This window comes from Sus scrofa, chromosome 10, assembly GCF_054392235.1.
Source record: "Sus scrofa isolate SSC_HxYL_T2T_F1_AM1 chromosome 10, Sscrofa_HxYL_maternal_Yorkshire_Landrace_v2.0, whole genome shotgun sequence".
Taxonomy (NCBI): domain Eukaryota; kingdom Metazoa; phylum Chordata; class Mammalia; order Artiodactyla; family Suidae; genus Sus; species Sus scrofa.
Genome location: NC_139392.1, coordinates 17,874,825 through 17,890,163, shown reverse-complemented (window position 1 = coordinate 17,890,163; position 15,339 = coordinate 17,874,825). Strand labels below are relative to the sequence as shown.

The window sequence follows — 15,339 nt, the reverse complement described above, 5'->3', positions numbered from 1 at the left end:
AGAGACAAAAGACCTGTATTCTGAAAACTATAAGATGCTGATGAAAGAATTCAAAGATGACAAACAAATAGACATACCATGCTCTTGGATTGGAAGACTGAATACTGTCAAAGTGACTATACTCCCCAAGGCAATCTTTAGATGCAGTGCAATCCCTGTCAAATTGCCAGTGGCATTTTTCACCAAACTAGAACAAAAATATTTTAAATTTGTATGGAAACACAAAAGACTCCGAATAGCCAAAGCAATTCTGAGAAAAAATAATGGAGCCGGAAGAATCAGGCTCCCTGACTTCAGACAATGCTACAAAGCCACAGTCATCAAAACATTATGGTACTAGCACAAAAACAGAAACAGATCAGTGGAACAGGATGGAAAGTCCAGAAATAAACCCATGTACATATGGTCAACTAATCTATAACAAAGCAGGCAATAGAGAAAGTCTCTTCAATAAGTGGTGGTGGGAAAACTGGGCAGCCATCTGTAAAAGAATGAAATTAGAACACTAACACCATACCAAGAAACTCAAAATGGATTAAAGACCTCAATGTAAGACTGGATACTATAAAACTCTTAGAAGAAAACATAGGCTGAACACTCTCTGACATACACCATAGCAGTATCTTCTCAGATCCACCTCCTAGAGTAATGAACGTTAAAAATAAGCAAATGGGACCTGATTAAACTTAAAAGTGTTTGCAGAGCAAAGGAAACAGTACACAAAATGAAAAGACAACCCACAGAATGGGAGGAAATATTTGCAAATGTAATGACTCATAAGGGATTAATCTCGAAAATGTACAGTCAACTCATACAGCTCAGTATTTTTTAAAAATGCAATAAAAAATAGAAGACCTAAATAGACATTTCTCCGAAGAAGACATACAGATGGCTAAAAAACAGATGAAAAGATGCTGAACATTGCTAATTATTAGAGAAATCCAAAGCTACTGTGAAGTACCTACCACCTTTCACCAGCCAGAATGGCAATCATCAAAAATTCTATAAACAGTAAATGCTGGAGAGTGGGCAGAGAAAAGGGGTGGATGGGAATGTAAATTGGTACAACTCTTATAGAAAAGAGTATGGAGTTTCCTCAAAAAACTAAAACTAGGAGTTCCTGTTGTGGCTCAGTGGTTAACGAATCCGACTAGGAACCATGAGGTTGCAAGTTCAAACCCTGGCCTCGCTCAGTGGGTTCAGGATCTGGCGTTGCCGTGAGCTGTGGTGTAGGTGGCAGATGCGGCTCAGATCTGGCGTTGCTGTGGCTCTGGCATAGACTGGCGGCTACAGCTCAGATTCAACCCCTAGCCTGGGAATCTCCATATGCCGCGGGAGCGGCCCTAGAAAAGGCAAAAAGATCAAAAAAAAAAAAAACAAAAAACAAAAAAAAAAACTGAAACTAGAACTACTGTATGATCCAGCAGTCCCACTCTTGAGCTTCTATCTGGAGAAAACCATAATTCCAAAAGATCCATGTGCCCCACTGTTTATTGCAGCACTATATACAGTAGCCAAGACATGGAAGCAACCTAAATGTCCATTGACAGAGAAACGGATAAGAAAATGTGTACATCTATACAATGGAAGTTTACTCAGCCGTAAAAAAATAAATAATGCAAGTTGTAACAACATGGATGGACCTAGAGATTATCATTCTGTGTGAAGTTAGTGAAAGACAAATGTAATACGATGTGACTTACATATGGAATCTTAAAAAAAGGATTCAAGTGAACTTATTTGTAGAACAGAAATAGATTCACAGTCTTTGAAAACAAACTTGTGGCTACCAAAGGGAACAGGTAGGGGGAAAGGATGAACGGGGGTTGGGGATTGGCATATGCACAGTGTAGTGTATGGAATGATAGGCCAATGGGGACCCGTTGTATAGCACAGTGGAATCTACCAAATAATCTGTGTGGTAAAAGATTCTGAAAAAAAAAAAAAGATATGTGTACAGGTATAACTGAATCACTTTTTTGTATTGCAGAAATTATTATAGCCTTGTGAATCAACTATGCTTTAATAAAAAAAAAGAACAAAAAACCAAAACCTCCCTCTCAGAGATCATGGGACAAGCAAGTAGACAGTACATGTGGAAGGGGACAGGTGATTTTCTGCAGGTATCTCTGGCTGAAGGTTCTGGCTAAGTCCCACAGAGCAAGCAGATCACACAGCCATGGTCAGGGGCCCTGATCTTGAGGTGACACCCTGAGTATAAATTTGGACTCTGCTACTTCCTCACTCCGTGACTTCAAGCAAGTTCTTTAACTTCTAAGACTTTTTTTTCTCCATAAAATTGGGTTATTAGTGCCTGTTGCATAAAATTAAATGAGAAAATATTAATAAAACCTTTAGACAAAATAAATGATATCATTTAGCAAAAAAAAAAAAAAAGTCATATAATAATGCACAAGAATTTTGGAGTGCCTGCTATGGCGCAGTGAGTTAGTGAACCTATCCTGTCTCATGGTGTTTACTGGTTCAATATCTGGCCTGGTGCTGTGGGTAAAGGATCTGACATTGCTGGCAACTGTGGCATAGGTTGCAGATGTGGCTCAGATTCAGTCCCTGACAGCCGCAGGTTTGGCTGTAAAAGAAAAAGAAGGTAAGGATGGAAATTAGAAATGAAAGATAATAAAAATCAGTCATTCAGATATTTTTTTTATTGTTATTTCCCCAACACAATTTTTTTTTCCCACTGTACAGCATGGGGACCCAGTTACACATACCTGTATACATTTTTCTTCCATTGTCATGCTGTGTTTTAAGTATCTAGACATAGTTCTCAGTGTGACACAGCAGGATCTCATTGTTAATCCATTCCAAAAGCAATAGTTTGCATCCCTTAACCCCAAGTTCCCAATCCATCCTACTCCCTCCCTCTTCCCCCCCTCCCAGGCAAACCGCAAGTCTATTCTCCAAGTCCCTGATTTTCTTTTCTGTGGAAAGGTTCATTTGTGCTGTATATTAGATACCATCATTCAGCTATTTTTTAAAAATTTCCATGAAGAAAACTATAAAATGTTATTGAGAGACCTTAAGACAAATTAATGGACGAATCCACCGTATTCATGGATTGGAGACTCAATTTGTTAAAAATGTCGATTTTCCTTAATTTATGATCCTGTATAGTCCCAATCAAAACTTCAAACAGGTTTTTTATTTCATGTTTGTTTTGTTTTAGTGTGCAACTTGACTAACTAATTCTAGAATATATATGGATGGAGTTCCTGTCATGGCACAGTGGAAGTGAATCTGACTAGGAACCATGAGGTTTTAGGTTCAATCCCTGGCTTCATCAGTGGGATCTGGCATTGTCATGAGCTGTGGTGTACGTCGCAGACATGGCTTGGATCTGGCGTTGCTGTGGCTGTGGTGTAGGCCGGCAGGCAGCTGTAGCTCCGGTTAGACCCCTAGCCTGGGAACCTCCATATGCTGTGGGTGCGGCCCTCAAAAGCAAAAACAAAAATAAAATATATATGGAAATGCAGAGAGCCAAGAATAACCAAGACTTTTTTTTTTTCTTTTTTTTTTTTTTTTAGGCCCATACCTACAGCATATGGAGGGAGGTTCCTAGGCTAGGGGTCAAAGCGGAGCTACAGCTGCCTGCCGGCCTACACCACAGCCACAGCAACATCAGATCTGAGACTTACACCATAGCTCACAGCAATGCTGAATCCTTAACCCACTGAGCAAGGCTAGGGATTGAACCCACAACCTCATGGTTCCTAGTCGGATTCATTACCTCTGAGTCATGACGGGAACTCCAGGAATAGCCAAGACTTTCTGAAGGAGAAAGTAGAAAGATACTCTCAAATATGAAGACTTATTATCAAGTCAGTGTGTTACGTTCTCAGGGGAATAGTGACAGTCCAGTGGAATGGGATAAAGAGCTCAGAATAGTTTGTGTGATATGAGCATTTGATTTCTTTTTTTTTTTTTTTTTTTGTCTTTTGTCTTTTTGTCTTTTGTTGTTGTTGTTGTTGTTGCTATTTCTTGGGCCGCTTCCGCGGCATATGGAGGTTCCCATGCTAGGGGTCTAATCGGAGCTGTAGCCACTGGCCTGCACCAGAACCACAGCAATGCAGGATCCGAGCCGCATCTGCAACCTACACCGCAGCTCACGGCAACGCCGGATCCTTAACCCACTGAGCAAGGGCAGGGACCGAACCCGCAACCTCATGGTTCCTAGTCGGATTCGTTAACCACTGCGCCACGATGGGAACTCCTGATTTCTGTTAAAAGGTCTATTCAGGAGATGATGGGTCTGGAGAATTAGTTAAATTGGATTCATACTTTGCACTGTATGCAAAAATTAAGTTTAGGTGTATTATAAACGCATGAGGCAAAACAGTAAGCTTTTGGAAAATGACATATTTCATGGCCTCAAGGTTAGGAATGCCTTCTTTTTTCTCCTGAAATACATTTTATTTTATTAATTTATTTTTATTGAGGTATAGTTGACATATAACATTATACTATTCAGGTGTCGAGCATAAGGATTCTGTATTTGCATATATTACAAAATAATCACCATTAGTTAGCATCCATCACTATACTTAGCTGTAACTTTTCTTCTTGTGATGAGAACTTTTAAAATCATCTCAGCCAGTTTCTTATATGCTATGTAGTATTAACTATATTCACCATGCTGTACAGGGAATGATTGCTTATAAAAACAAAACAAAACACAGTAGGCATTAAATATAAAGAAAAAGTAATATATAGTAATTTGTATACATTTGAAGTTTAAGATTGAGAATGTCTGTTTATCCAAAGACATTAAGAATATGGAAAGATCAGAGTTCCCGTCGTGGCTCTGTGGTCAATGGACCCAGCTAATATCCGTGAGTATGTGGGTTCGATCCCTGGCCTTAGTGGGTTAAGGATCTGGTGTGCCATGAGCTATGGTGCAGATCTGATGTTGCTATGGCTGTGGTATAGGCTGGCAGCTACAGCTCTGATTGGACCCCTAGCTTGGGAACCTCCATATGCTGTAGGGGGAGCCATCAAAAGACAAAAAAACCCAAAAAACAAAAAAAGGAAAGGTCAAAAAAAAAAAAAAAAGTCAGCTGCAGAGTAGGAGGTGCTTCTAACACATGATGAATCCTAACATCACAATTTTGAACAAAAGAAACCAAACTGAAGGCATATCCACTGTATGATTCCATTTCTGTAAAATTTAGAAAAGGAAAAGTCACTGCACTGTTTAGGAACGAATACTTAGGTGGTAAAATACTAACAAAAAAAGCAAAACTTTTTCTTAATTATCACAAAGACAAGACAGAAGGAGGGCCTTTGGGCTTCCATAGATGTTTGCTTCATAATTTCATTAAATTATGCGTTTATGTCTTGTGCACTTTTCTATTTTTCAATGGAATAGAGTTTTTTTTTAGAATGTAGTGTAAGTTTTGCTTTTTTGATGGTTTATTTGTCTAAAAAGGTATTGGTAGGTTTTTTAAAAACTTTTCTCCTGTATTTTGGAAATCTTTGTAAAAGATCCTATTAGATAGGTGCAGATTTAGGATAGTTTCATAAAATCAACTCTTCAGACTTTTAGTTTTAACAAAGCAGAAGAACTTAATCCGCACCAACATGGAAATTCGGTTGATGTCTCTGCTTTCAGAAGTGTCATCAAAGCTCTGATACGAAAAGCTGAATCTTCTGGTGGTTTTATTGTTTCTTTTATTCTGCTTAAAGCAATCAGTGCTAATTAGTTGAGTGAAGGGGATGAAGTGAAACTCACTGGCTTATTAAAAAGAACATATAAAGGTAGGAGGAAAGAAGAAAGGGCATATGTTGTAAATACGTAGACTGTAAACCGAGTATCAATAGTGAATATGGTCAAACTAATGAGTGTTACTGTTGCTTAGCCAGTTGTGAGACTACATCTCAAGGCTATTAAAGAGGGACTGTGTCTGCTCAAATAGAGGCAAAGTGTTCTTTGTATCAGTTATAAGTTACTTGGTTTTACATTTAATAATTATCCCTTAAGACATGTTACTTTAACTCTTGAATTATTTCATCAGGGGTTGTGCATTCATGATGGAACCTGGAAGTCAGCAGTTTATGGTTTTGCAGATAAGAGTCAGTTGAAGAAACTACGAAATGAGTCACATCTGAAGCCTGTCCCAGTTGTTGGTCCAAAACTGAAAAGAAGGTATATTATCTCAAAAATCTATTCTTCAGTTTATCGAAGCATGTTGTTGATCTGGCTGTTAATAGCATATGCTGCTAAGAAAAACCTGGAGGTTTTTTTTTTTTTTTTTTTTTTTGTCTTTTTGTCTTTTTGCCTTTTCTAGGGCCGTATCCATGGCATATGGAGGATCCCAGGCTTGGGGTTGAATCAGAGCTGTAGCTGCCAGCCTACACCACAGCCACAGCAACACGGGGTCCGAGCCGCGTCTGCCACCTACACGACAGCTCACGGCATGCCGGATCCTTAACCCACTGAGCAAGGCCAGGGATCAAACCCGCAACTTCATGGTTCCTAGTCAGATTCGTTAACCACTGCGCCACAACGGGAACTCCTGGAGATTTTTTTATCGTGAGCTCAGGATAGCTAAGACTTGATGAAGCACTTCCTCTGTTTCAGATACTCTTTTATGTGTTCACATTTCAATAAAGTACAATTGATATGTTACCCCAAGATTAAGTACTTCATATGTAATAATAAACAGGGATTCTGAGGAAAAAGTGGTTTTATGACCCTTCATTATCAATATCACAATTAAACATCAATTAAATTTTATTCAGTAAAAAGATGATGATCTTATGGACATCAATCAGGCAATCTTTTAATAGTATTTGTATGTGAGAACTCTAAACTCAGAGTCTGGCTGTTGAAATGCGTTTTCCTTTGAGCATTGTCTAGGGAAATTGATGGGGTATAAAACGTGGTTAAACTCTACATGTTAAGAGCCCATGGTGTGAAGCCTGCTTCATTTTTACACCTTGTCACATGTTTGGATGTCGTTGTAGAGGACAAAGGAAAAATACTGAAGTAGTTTTAATTAAGAACAGGTCTACCATCTTCATTGTTGTTATTGACTGCTTCAAGAAAGGTTAAGATTTTTATTCAGAAGTAAACCAATTCAAGTTGTGGTCACTATAAACGGAGAAGTTGCCGCATGGGTCTGTCTTGCAGGTGGCCAGTTTCTTACTGCAGAGAACTCAACAGTTATTCCATTCCTTTCCTGGGAGCAGATGTGTCTGTTGTGAAGCGGACTCAGCGTTACTTGCATGAAAATTTAGAGCAGTCACCTGTAAGTGTACATGGCTTATTTTTTAATAAAGAATAATCTGTGTTTGTTTCAGTTCCCCTATCAGTTTATTGAGGATTTTTATGTTTATAAAGCAAAAAAAAAAAAAAAAAAAAAGGAGCTAAATCCTACATGTTTCATTTCCTGGAAGCACAAAGAATTAGCAGTATATAGAGCATTTTGTATTTTATGGGGTTGGTAATAGCCTCCTCCCCTAATTCAAATCTGGCCTGCTGAATACCTTTTTTTTCTTGGTCTTTTTACGGCTGCACCTGTGGTACATGGAGGTTCCCAGGCTAGGGGTCAAATCAGAGCTGCAGCTGCCGGCCTACACCACAGCCATAGCAATGCAACACCAGATCCAAGCCTCATCTGTGACCCACACCACAGCTCACGGCAAGGCCAGTCCTCAACCCACTGAACAAGGCCAGGGATCGAACCTGCCTCCTCATGGATACTCATCAAGTTTGTAACCCGCTGAGCCGCAAAGGAAATTCTGCTGAATACCTTTTTAATGTAATACAACTGAGCAAGTTCAGTGCAGGAAATCGTGGTGTTGTGAACACCCGGTCGTCCTGTTAAGAGTTTCGGCTGCTAGAATCCTCTCTCTCTCTTGCTTATGGAGATGTCTGGGTTCTTCCCTCTTCTCTCCTTGATACCTCTGGAGTACCATCCTACTCTGTTTGATTAAGGCAGTAATTACTCCCACTGCTGAGACTTGAAGAGGAAGCGATCTCCGGTTCTTTTTTTTTAAAAGAATATTTTGTCATTAAAGGTTGTAAGTGCAGTCTTCACTTTCTAATGTCTTATTGTTAATCTGAAGTGTATTATTACGGACTTTTCCTACAGAGATTATGAGGATTTATGTGTTCAAGTAGGGGGAACTAATTACAATTTCTTTTTTAAACTGTCAGTGTCTGGTTTCCAAACAACTTTTAGAACATAACACATTCATAAAGTGGAAACTGCTTTTGTTTGGTATTTATGACTAGAGAGTAAGTTAGAAGTAGCTCACGTTCTTTATGGTGACTAGGTCTAAGAACGGAGGGAGTGACATCCTGGCTTTCTGTTCTTCATCTAGGTTCAGTATGCTGCTTATGTAACTATGGGAGGCATCACCTCTATTATTAAGCTGATGTTTGCTGGACTGTTTTTTTTATTCTTTGTGAGGTTTGGCATTGGAAGGCAACTTCTCGTAAAGGTAAGTAATATTTTTATGAAATTAGACTGTTTAGAAATATTTTCCATGAATTTTCAAAAACATCACTGAAGGTTTTGTTTTTGTTTTTTTTCCCTTTAGTTCCCATGGCTCTTTTCCTTTGGTTATTTTTCAAAACAAGGCCCAACACAAAAACAGGTAACCCTTTCCTTTGTATCCAGGTCTCTAAAGTAGTATTTTTCTTTATTTTATTTCTACTTTTCCTCAGTGCCATGAAAATAATAGCTAAGACTTGATGAAGCACTTACTGGTACTTTTTTTTTTACATTCTTTCCATAAATTAGATTATTTTATCTTTTCCAACACTCCTTGGGGTAGGTGTTATCTCCATTTTACAGATGAGGAAAATGAGTCACAGAGAGTCCAAGAAATTTGCCCAAGTCCTAGGATGAGTAAATGGCCAGCCTAGGATGACAGCCCAGCTGTCTGGCTCCAGAAATTATATTCTCTTCATAGAGATTTTACATATTTTTACTTTTCTATTTTTTTGTCCTCCTAAATTATCTTCTCCTTTTTACCTCCTCTCTCTCCCTCCCCACACACCTTCCCTTTCTACTTCCACACACCCTGGATCTCCGTGGGAAAGTGAATTACTTCTGTCCGGTATCCTCAACAATATGACTGCTTCAGGCACTTCAAATTTAATGTGTCAAAAATCTGAACTTCTTTCCACCAAACACTCTTATTTCTCTGTGTCCCATCTCAGTTGGTGCCACTGTCATCTACCCAGTCATGAATGTATGCATCCTTCTAGATTTTTCTCCAAACACATCACCACTGTCTTAGTTCAGGCTCTTGTCTCTCTCTCCCTCTTTCTCTCTCTCCCGCTCCTAATGTGGGAAAATACACATGACATGAAATCTATCATTTTCACCATTTTTAAGCATCAGTGGTATCAGATACATTCATATTGTTACACAACCATCACCACCATCCATTTCCAGAATCCTTTCATCTTGCAAAACTGAAGCTTTATACTCATTAAGAAACAACTCTCCTTTCCCTTTTTTTCCCCACAGTTTCTGGCAAAGACCATTCTACTTTGTCTGTATGAATTTGACCACACTAAATACTTCATGAGTGGAATCATGCAGTACTTGTCCTTTTGATGAGATTATTTTGCATAACGTAATGTCCTCAGACTTCATCCATGTTGTAGCATGTGTCAGAATTTCCTTTCTTTTTGCAGCCAAATAATATTCCATTATACATGGTTGTTTTTTCAGTATAGGCAGGGACTTGGTTCCAGGACCCTCCAATCCGCAAATACCCAAATTTGCAATGCTCAGTTTCCCTTATATAAAATGGCATAGTATTTGCATTTAACCAGTGGACATTGTCCTGTGTCCTTTCCGTCATCTCTAGATTACTTTATAATACATATGTAAATGATATGTAAATAATTATAAAGGCTGTGTGGGTGGCATGAGGCAAATTCAAGATTTGCTCTTTGAAAAAAATGTTTTGCTGTTTGGGACTTTCTGGAATTTTTTTTCTGAATAATTTTGATTTACAGTTGATGAGTCTATGGGACACAGAAATCATGGGTATGGAGGGCTGGTTGTATATACCATATTTTGCTTACCCATTCAACTGTCCATAGTCCCTTGGGTTATTTCCACCTTTTGTCTGTTTTGCATACCTTAATGAAATTGGGTGTGCAGATATCTCTTTGAGTCCCTACTTTCAATTCTTTAGGGTAGGGCATGGCTCCATGGATACGAATCTGACTAGCATCCATGAGGACACAGGTTTGATCCCTGGCCTCACTCAATGGGTTAAGGATGTGGCGTTGCCATGAGTTGTGGTGTAGGTCGCAGATGCAACTTGGATCTGGCGTTGCTGTGGCTGTGGTGTAGGCCAGCAGCTACAGCTCCAATTCGACCCCTAGCCCGGGAACCTCCATATGCTGCAGGTGCGGCCCTAAAAAGACAAAAAAAATTCTTTAGGGTATATCCCAGAAGTGCAATTGCTGGATCCTATGGTAATTCTACTTTTAATTTTTTGAGGAACCACCAAGCTGTTTTCCACCCCAGCTGTACCATTTTATATTCCCACCAACTGTGCACAAAGGTTCCAGTTTCTCCACATCCTTAGCTCTGGTTATTTCCTGTTTTTTTGTTTTGTTTTGTTTTTTGATGGTATCCATCCTGATAAGTGTGAGGTGATACCTCATTTTGGTTTTGATTTACAGTTTCCTAGTTATTAGTGATGTCAAACTTCTTTTCATGTTCCTAGTGGTCATTTGCATATCTTCTTTAGAGAAATGTATGAGCAAGTCCCTTGCCCATTTTTGCATTATATTGTTGAGTTTGATGAGTTCTCTATACATTCTGCATATTAATCCCTTATCAGATATGTGATTTTAATATATTTTCTCCCAATCTGTGGGGCTGTCTTTTCAGTCTGTCAATGGTGCAGGCCCTTATCTCTTAGCTGAATTGTTCATAGCCTTCCTGTGTTATCAGTCTATTTCATTTCCCCACTGCTGTATAAGAAATCAGTGCACAAACCTGACCCTGTTCCCAAGGATGGTTCAACATTTGCAAATCAGTCAGTGTGATACACCGCCTTAGCAAAAGAGAATCAGAAAACACATGATCATCTCCATAGATGCAGGAAAAGCATTTGTTGAAATCCATCATCCACTCATAAGAAAAACTCTCCCCAGAGTGGGCATAAAGGGAACATATCTCAACATCATAAAAGCCATTTACTGCCCATAGCCAACATAATACTCAGCAATGAAAAGTGTCCTGCCAAGTTCAGGAACAAGGCACGGATACCCACTCTCACCAGTTCTAGTCAGCATAGTCCTAGCCACTGCAGTCAGACCAAAAAAAAAAAAAAAAGAAATAAAACATATCCAATTGGAAGAGAAGAGATAAAAGTGTAGACATGATACTCTATATAGAAAACCCTAAAGACTCCACACAAAAACTATTAGAACTAATAGAAGAATTCAGCAAGGTAGCAGGGTAAAACATTAGCAAACAGAAACCTGTTGCATACATTTACCCTAAAAATGAAATATGAGAAAAGAGAAAGTAAAAAAATAAACCCCATTTAAAATTATGTCCAAGGAGTTCTGGTGGCACAGCAGATTAAGGATCCAGCATTGTCACTGCTATAGCTTGGGTCATTGCTGTGTTGCACATTTGATTCCTGGCCCAGGAACTTCTGCATGCTGCAGGTGCAGCTGCCACTGGAATGGAGTTGGAATGGAATGGAATGGAATGGAATACCTAGGAATAAAATTAGCCAAGGAGGAGTTCCCATCATGGTGCAGTGGAAACAAACCTCACCAGGAACATGGAGCTTGCGGGTTCTATCCCTGGCCTCGCTCAGTGGGTTAAGGATCCGATGTTGCCATGTGCTGTGGTGTAGGGCACAGATGTGGCTCGGATTCTGCATTGCTGTGGCTGTGGCATAGGCTGGCAGCCTTAGCTCCAATGTGACCCCTACATATGCTGGGGGTGCCGCCCTAAAAAGCAAAAAAATAGTGTAAAATAAAACTAGCCAAGGAAATTAAAGGCCTATATGCTGAAAACTATAAGACATTAATAAAATAAGTTGAGGATGATACTTGCAGAGACATCCCATGCTCTTAGATGGAAAAATTAATATTGTAAAAATGGTCATAGCATCCAAAACAATCTGTAGATTTAATGCCATTGTTCTCTATCCTGAGGAATAAGACAAAGCTGGAGGGCATAACTCTCCCAGATTTTAGGCAATACTACAAAGCCATGGTAATCAAAGCAGTGTGATATGGATGCAAAAACAGGCCTGTCAGTGAAGCAAACTAGAGAGCCCAGAAATAAAACTACACATCTATGGTCAATTAATCTGTGACAAAGGAGGCAAGATACATGTGTTGGAGAAAAGACAGTCTCTTTAACAGGTGGCATTGGGAAAGTTGGGGAACATTGTGTGTCAATGAAATTAGTACCTCATGTCATATACAAAAATACACTCAAAATGGTTTGAAGACCTATATATGAGACATGATGCCATAAAACTACAAGAGAACATAGGCAAAGCATTCTTGGATATAAATCATAGCAATATTTTCTTAGATCTGTATTCCAAAGTAAAAAAAAAAAAAAAAAGTAAAAATAAACAAATGGGACCTAATTCAACTTAAAACCTTTTGCACAGCAAGGGAAACCATCAACAAAATGAAAGAAAAACCCACAGACTGAGAGAAAATTACGTTGCAAACAATGCAACCAAGAAGGGGCTAATGTCCAGAATATACAGACAGCTCATTCAATTCAATAGCAGAAAAACAACCCAATCCAAAAAATGGGCAGAATACCTAAATAGACATTTCTTCAAAGACATCATACACATGGCCAACAGGAAAATGAAAAAGATGCTCAACATCGCTAATGATTAGAGAAGTGCAAATCAAGACCACGGTAATGCATGACCATAGTCAGAAGAGCTGTCATCAAACAATCTGCCAATAATAAATGCTGGAGAGGGTGTATAGCAAAGAGAACCCTTCTACACTGTTAGTGGGTGAGAAAGTAGATGAGATTTGTGCAGCCCCTTTGGAAAACACTTTGGAACTTCCTTTAAAAACTAAAAACAGAGCTGCCTTGGAGTTCCTGTCGTGGCGCAGTGGTTAACGAATCCGACTAGGAACCATGAGGTTGCGCATTCGGTCCCTGCCCTTGCTCAGTGGGTTAACGATCTGGCGTTGCCATGAGCTGTGGTGTAGGTTGCAGATGCGGCTCGGATCCCGAGTTGCTGTGGCTCTGGCGTAGGCCAGTGGCTACAGCTCCGTTTCGACCCCTAGCCTGGGAACCTCCATATGCCACGAGAGTGGCCCAAAGAAATAGCAAAAAGACAAAAAAAAACAAAAAAACAAAAAAACAGAGCTGCCTCATGATCCAACAATCCCACTCTCGGGCATATATCCAAAACAGAGGAAAACTCTAATTTGAAAGGATAAATGTCCTTCCGTATTCATAGCAGTACTATTTACAACAGCCAAGGCAAGGAAACCAACAACCCAAGTGCCCATCCACAGATAACTTGTTGAAGAAGATTTGGAGGGTGTGTGTGTACACAGACAAGAGTCTGAGGCATACAAATAAAAATACAGTTCATTACCTTAATCAGAAATATATCTGTTAGGTAAGATAATTTCAGGACAAGGCATTGTCTTACTTACTTATTCTCTCCATTTAAACAAATTACAGAAGACATGTAATTTCCTTTTTTTTTTTTTTTTAAATCAGTCTTCCCAACAAATGGACTACAGTTCCGTTGGCCTGGTAGCGTTATCCTCTTTCTTAGACCATCTTTGGACAGGAAAAACCAACAAGTTCTCTCCATTTTCCTTTCCTCTTTTCCTTTCTTCTCTGCTCTTACCCCTCTCTTTTTTCTCTACTTCCCAGGCTGACCAACACTCATTCTGAGAAGTCTAGTGGACAGTCAGCCTTGAAAGGCGTGGATGCCATCCCATTCTTTTAAGATCATCTCTGCTTATGGAGTTCCCCAGGGGCCTACTGGTTGAGGATCCAATGTTGTCACTGCTGTGACATGGTTTTGATCCCTGGCCCAGGAACTTTTGTATGCCTCTGGTGCCGCCAAAAAAAAAAAAAAAAAAAAATCTCTGCTCAGATCTCATGAACTCACACTGTATAATTTAATGCTTAGATAAGGCTACATGTTGTGGGATGAAGTGAGGGAAATGGGAAGGAAAATCAGTCATGCCTGAAAAAGCTACCAGATACCTTTACAGTAAGGAAATACACTTGGTTTCTTTTGTGCAACTTCACCAGTTTGATTTCCTCCTATTTTTTATTGGAAATTCATCTTCTTTAGTATTGGCCCTTGAGAGCATATGGCCTTGGACATACATGGAAAGCTGAATTTATTGCTCTTTTTCAATAATAGTCCCTTAGTGTTGGTAAATGTATTGAAAAACTCTTATCTTTATTTTTTCTTCAAATAATATTTTATTCCATTTATTTAAACTGGAAAAACAATCCAGTTCAATCATTTCTTCCACCCCTACCCCTGGCCTCTGGCAACTACCAATCTGTTCACTGTATATATGACCTTCATATATGAACAAAGTCATCCTCAGTCTTAGTTCACTTTGAATAGTGCCCTTGCAGTCTGTCCATGTTGTCCCAGACGGCAGGATATCATTTTTTGTGTGGCTGAATATGTGTGTGTACACACCCCACATTTTCTTTATCCATCTGTGGACATTTAGGTGGTTTCCATGCCTTGGCTATTGTAAGGCATGCTGCAGTGACCATGGGGGATGCATATATTTTTCCAAATTAGAGTGGACTTGGTGGATCACATGGTAGTTCTGTTTTACTGTCTTCCATAGTGGCTGTATCAGTTTCCCTGCCTTCCAGCAGTGCAGGAGGGTTCCCTTTTGTCCACATCACCAACATGTATCTGTTCTTTTTGATAATGGTCGTTCCGATGGTTGTGAAGTGATATCTCATTATGGTTTTGATGTGCATTTCTCTGATGATGTGTCTGTTTTTTGTGCCAGGATGAAGGTTCCCTTTTCTTCACATCGTCAACATTTATTTGTTCTTTTTGATGACAGTCATTCTGATGGGTGTGAGGTGCTCTCTCATTATGGTTTTATTTTACATTTCTCTAATGATGATTGATAACTGAGTGTATTTTCATGTCTGTCTCTTTTGGAACAATATCTATTCATCTCCACTGCCGAATTTTAATTAATTTCTTTGGGGTTTTGTTGATGTTGAGTTGTATGCGTTCTTTGTGTTTTAGGTCTTAACCCCGTATTAGGTAGATTTGCACATGTCCTCTTGCACATGTCCTCTTCCCTTCAGTAGGCAGTCTGTT

General features: G+C 39.3%; 1 protein-coding gene across 5 annotated transcripts in view; it reads left to right on the top strand.

The window, feature by feature from the left end:
- The window catches only part of SCCPDH (saccharopine dehydrogenase (putative)), a 58,812-nt gene that overhangs the window by 19,150 nt on the left and 24,323 nt on the right, over positions 1-15,339 (top strand). For all 5 annotated transcript variants that reach the window (XR_014817068.1, XR_014817069.1, XR_014817067.1 and 2 more), the window contains 4 exon segments: positions 6,033-6,163; positions 7,151-7,268; positions 8,347-8,466; positions 8,566-8,622. Coding sequence is in view for 2 of the 5 variants with exons in the window: in XM_084978738.1 (XP_084834864.1) it covers positions 6,033-6,163; positions 7,151-7,268; positions 8,347-8,466; positions 8,566-8,622 (426 nt within the window). In the remaining 3 variants the exon portion in view is untranslated.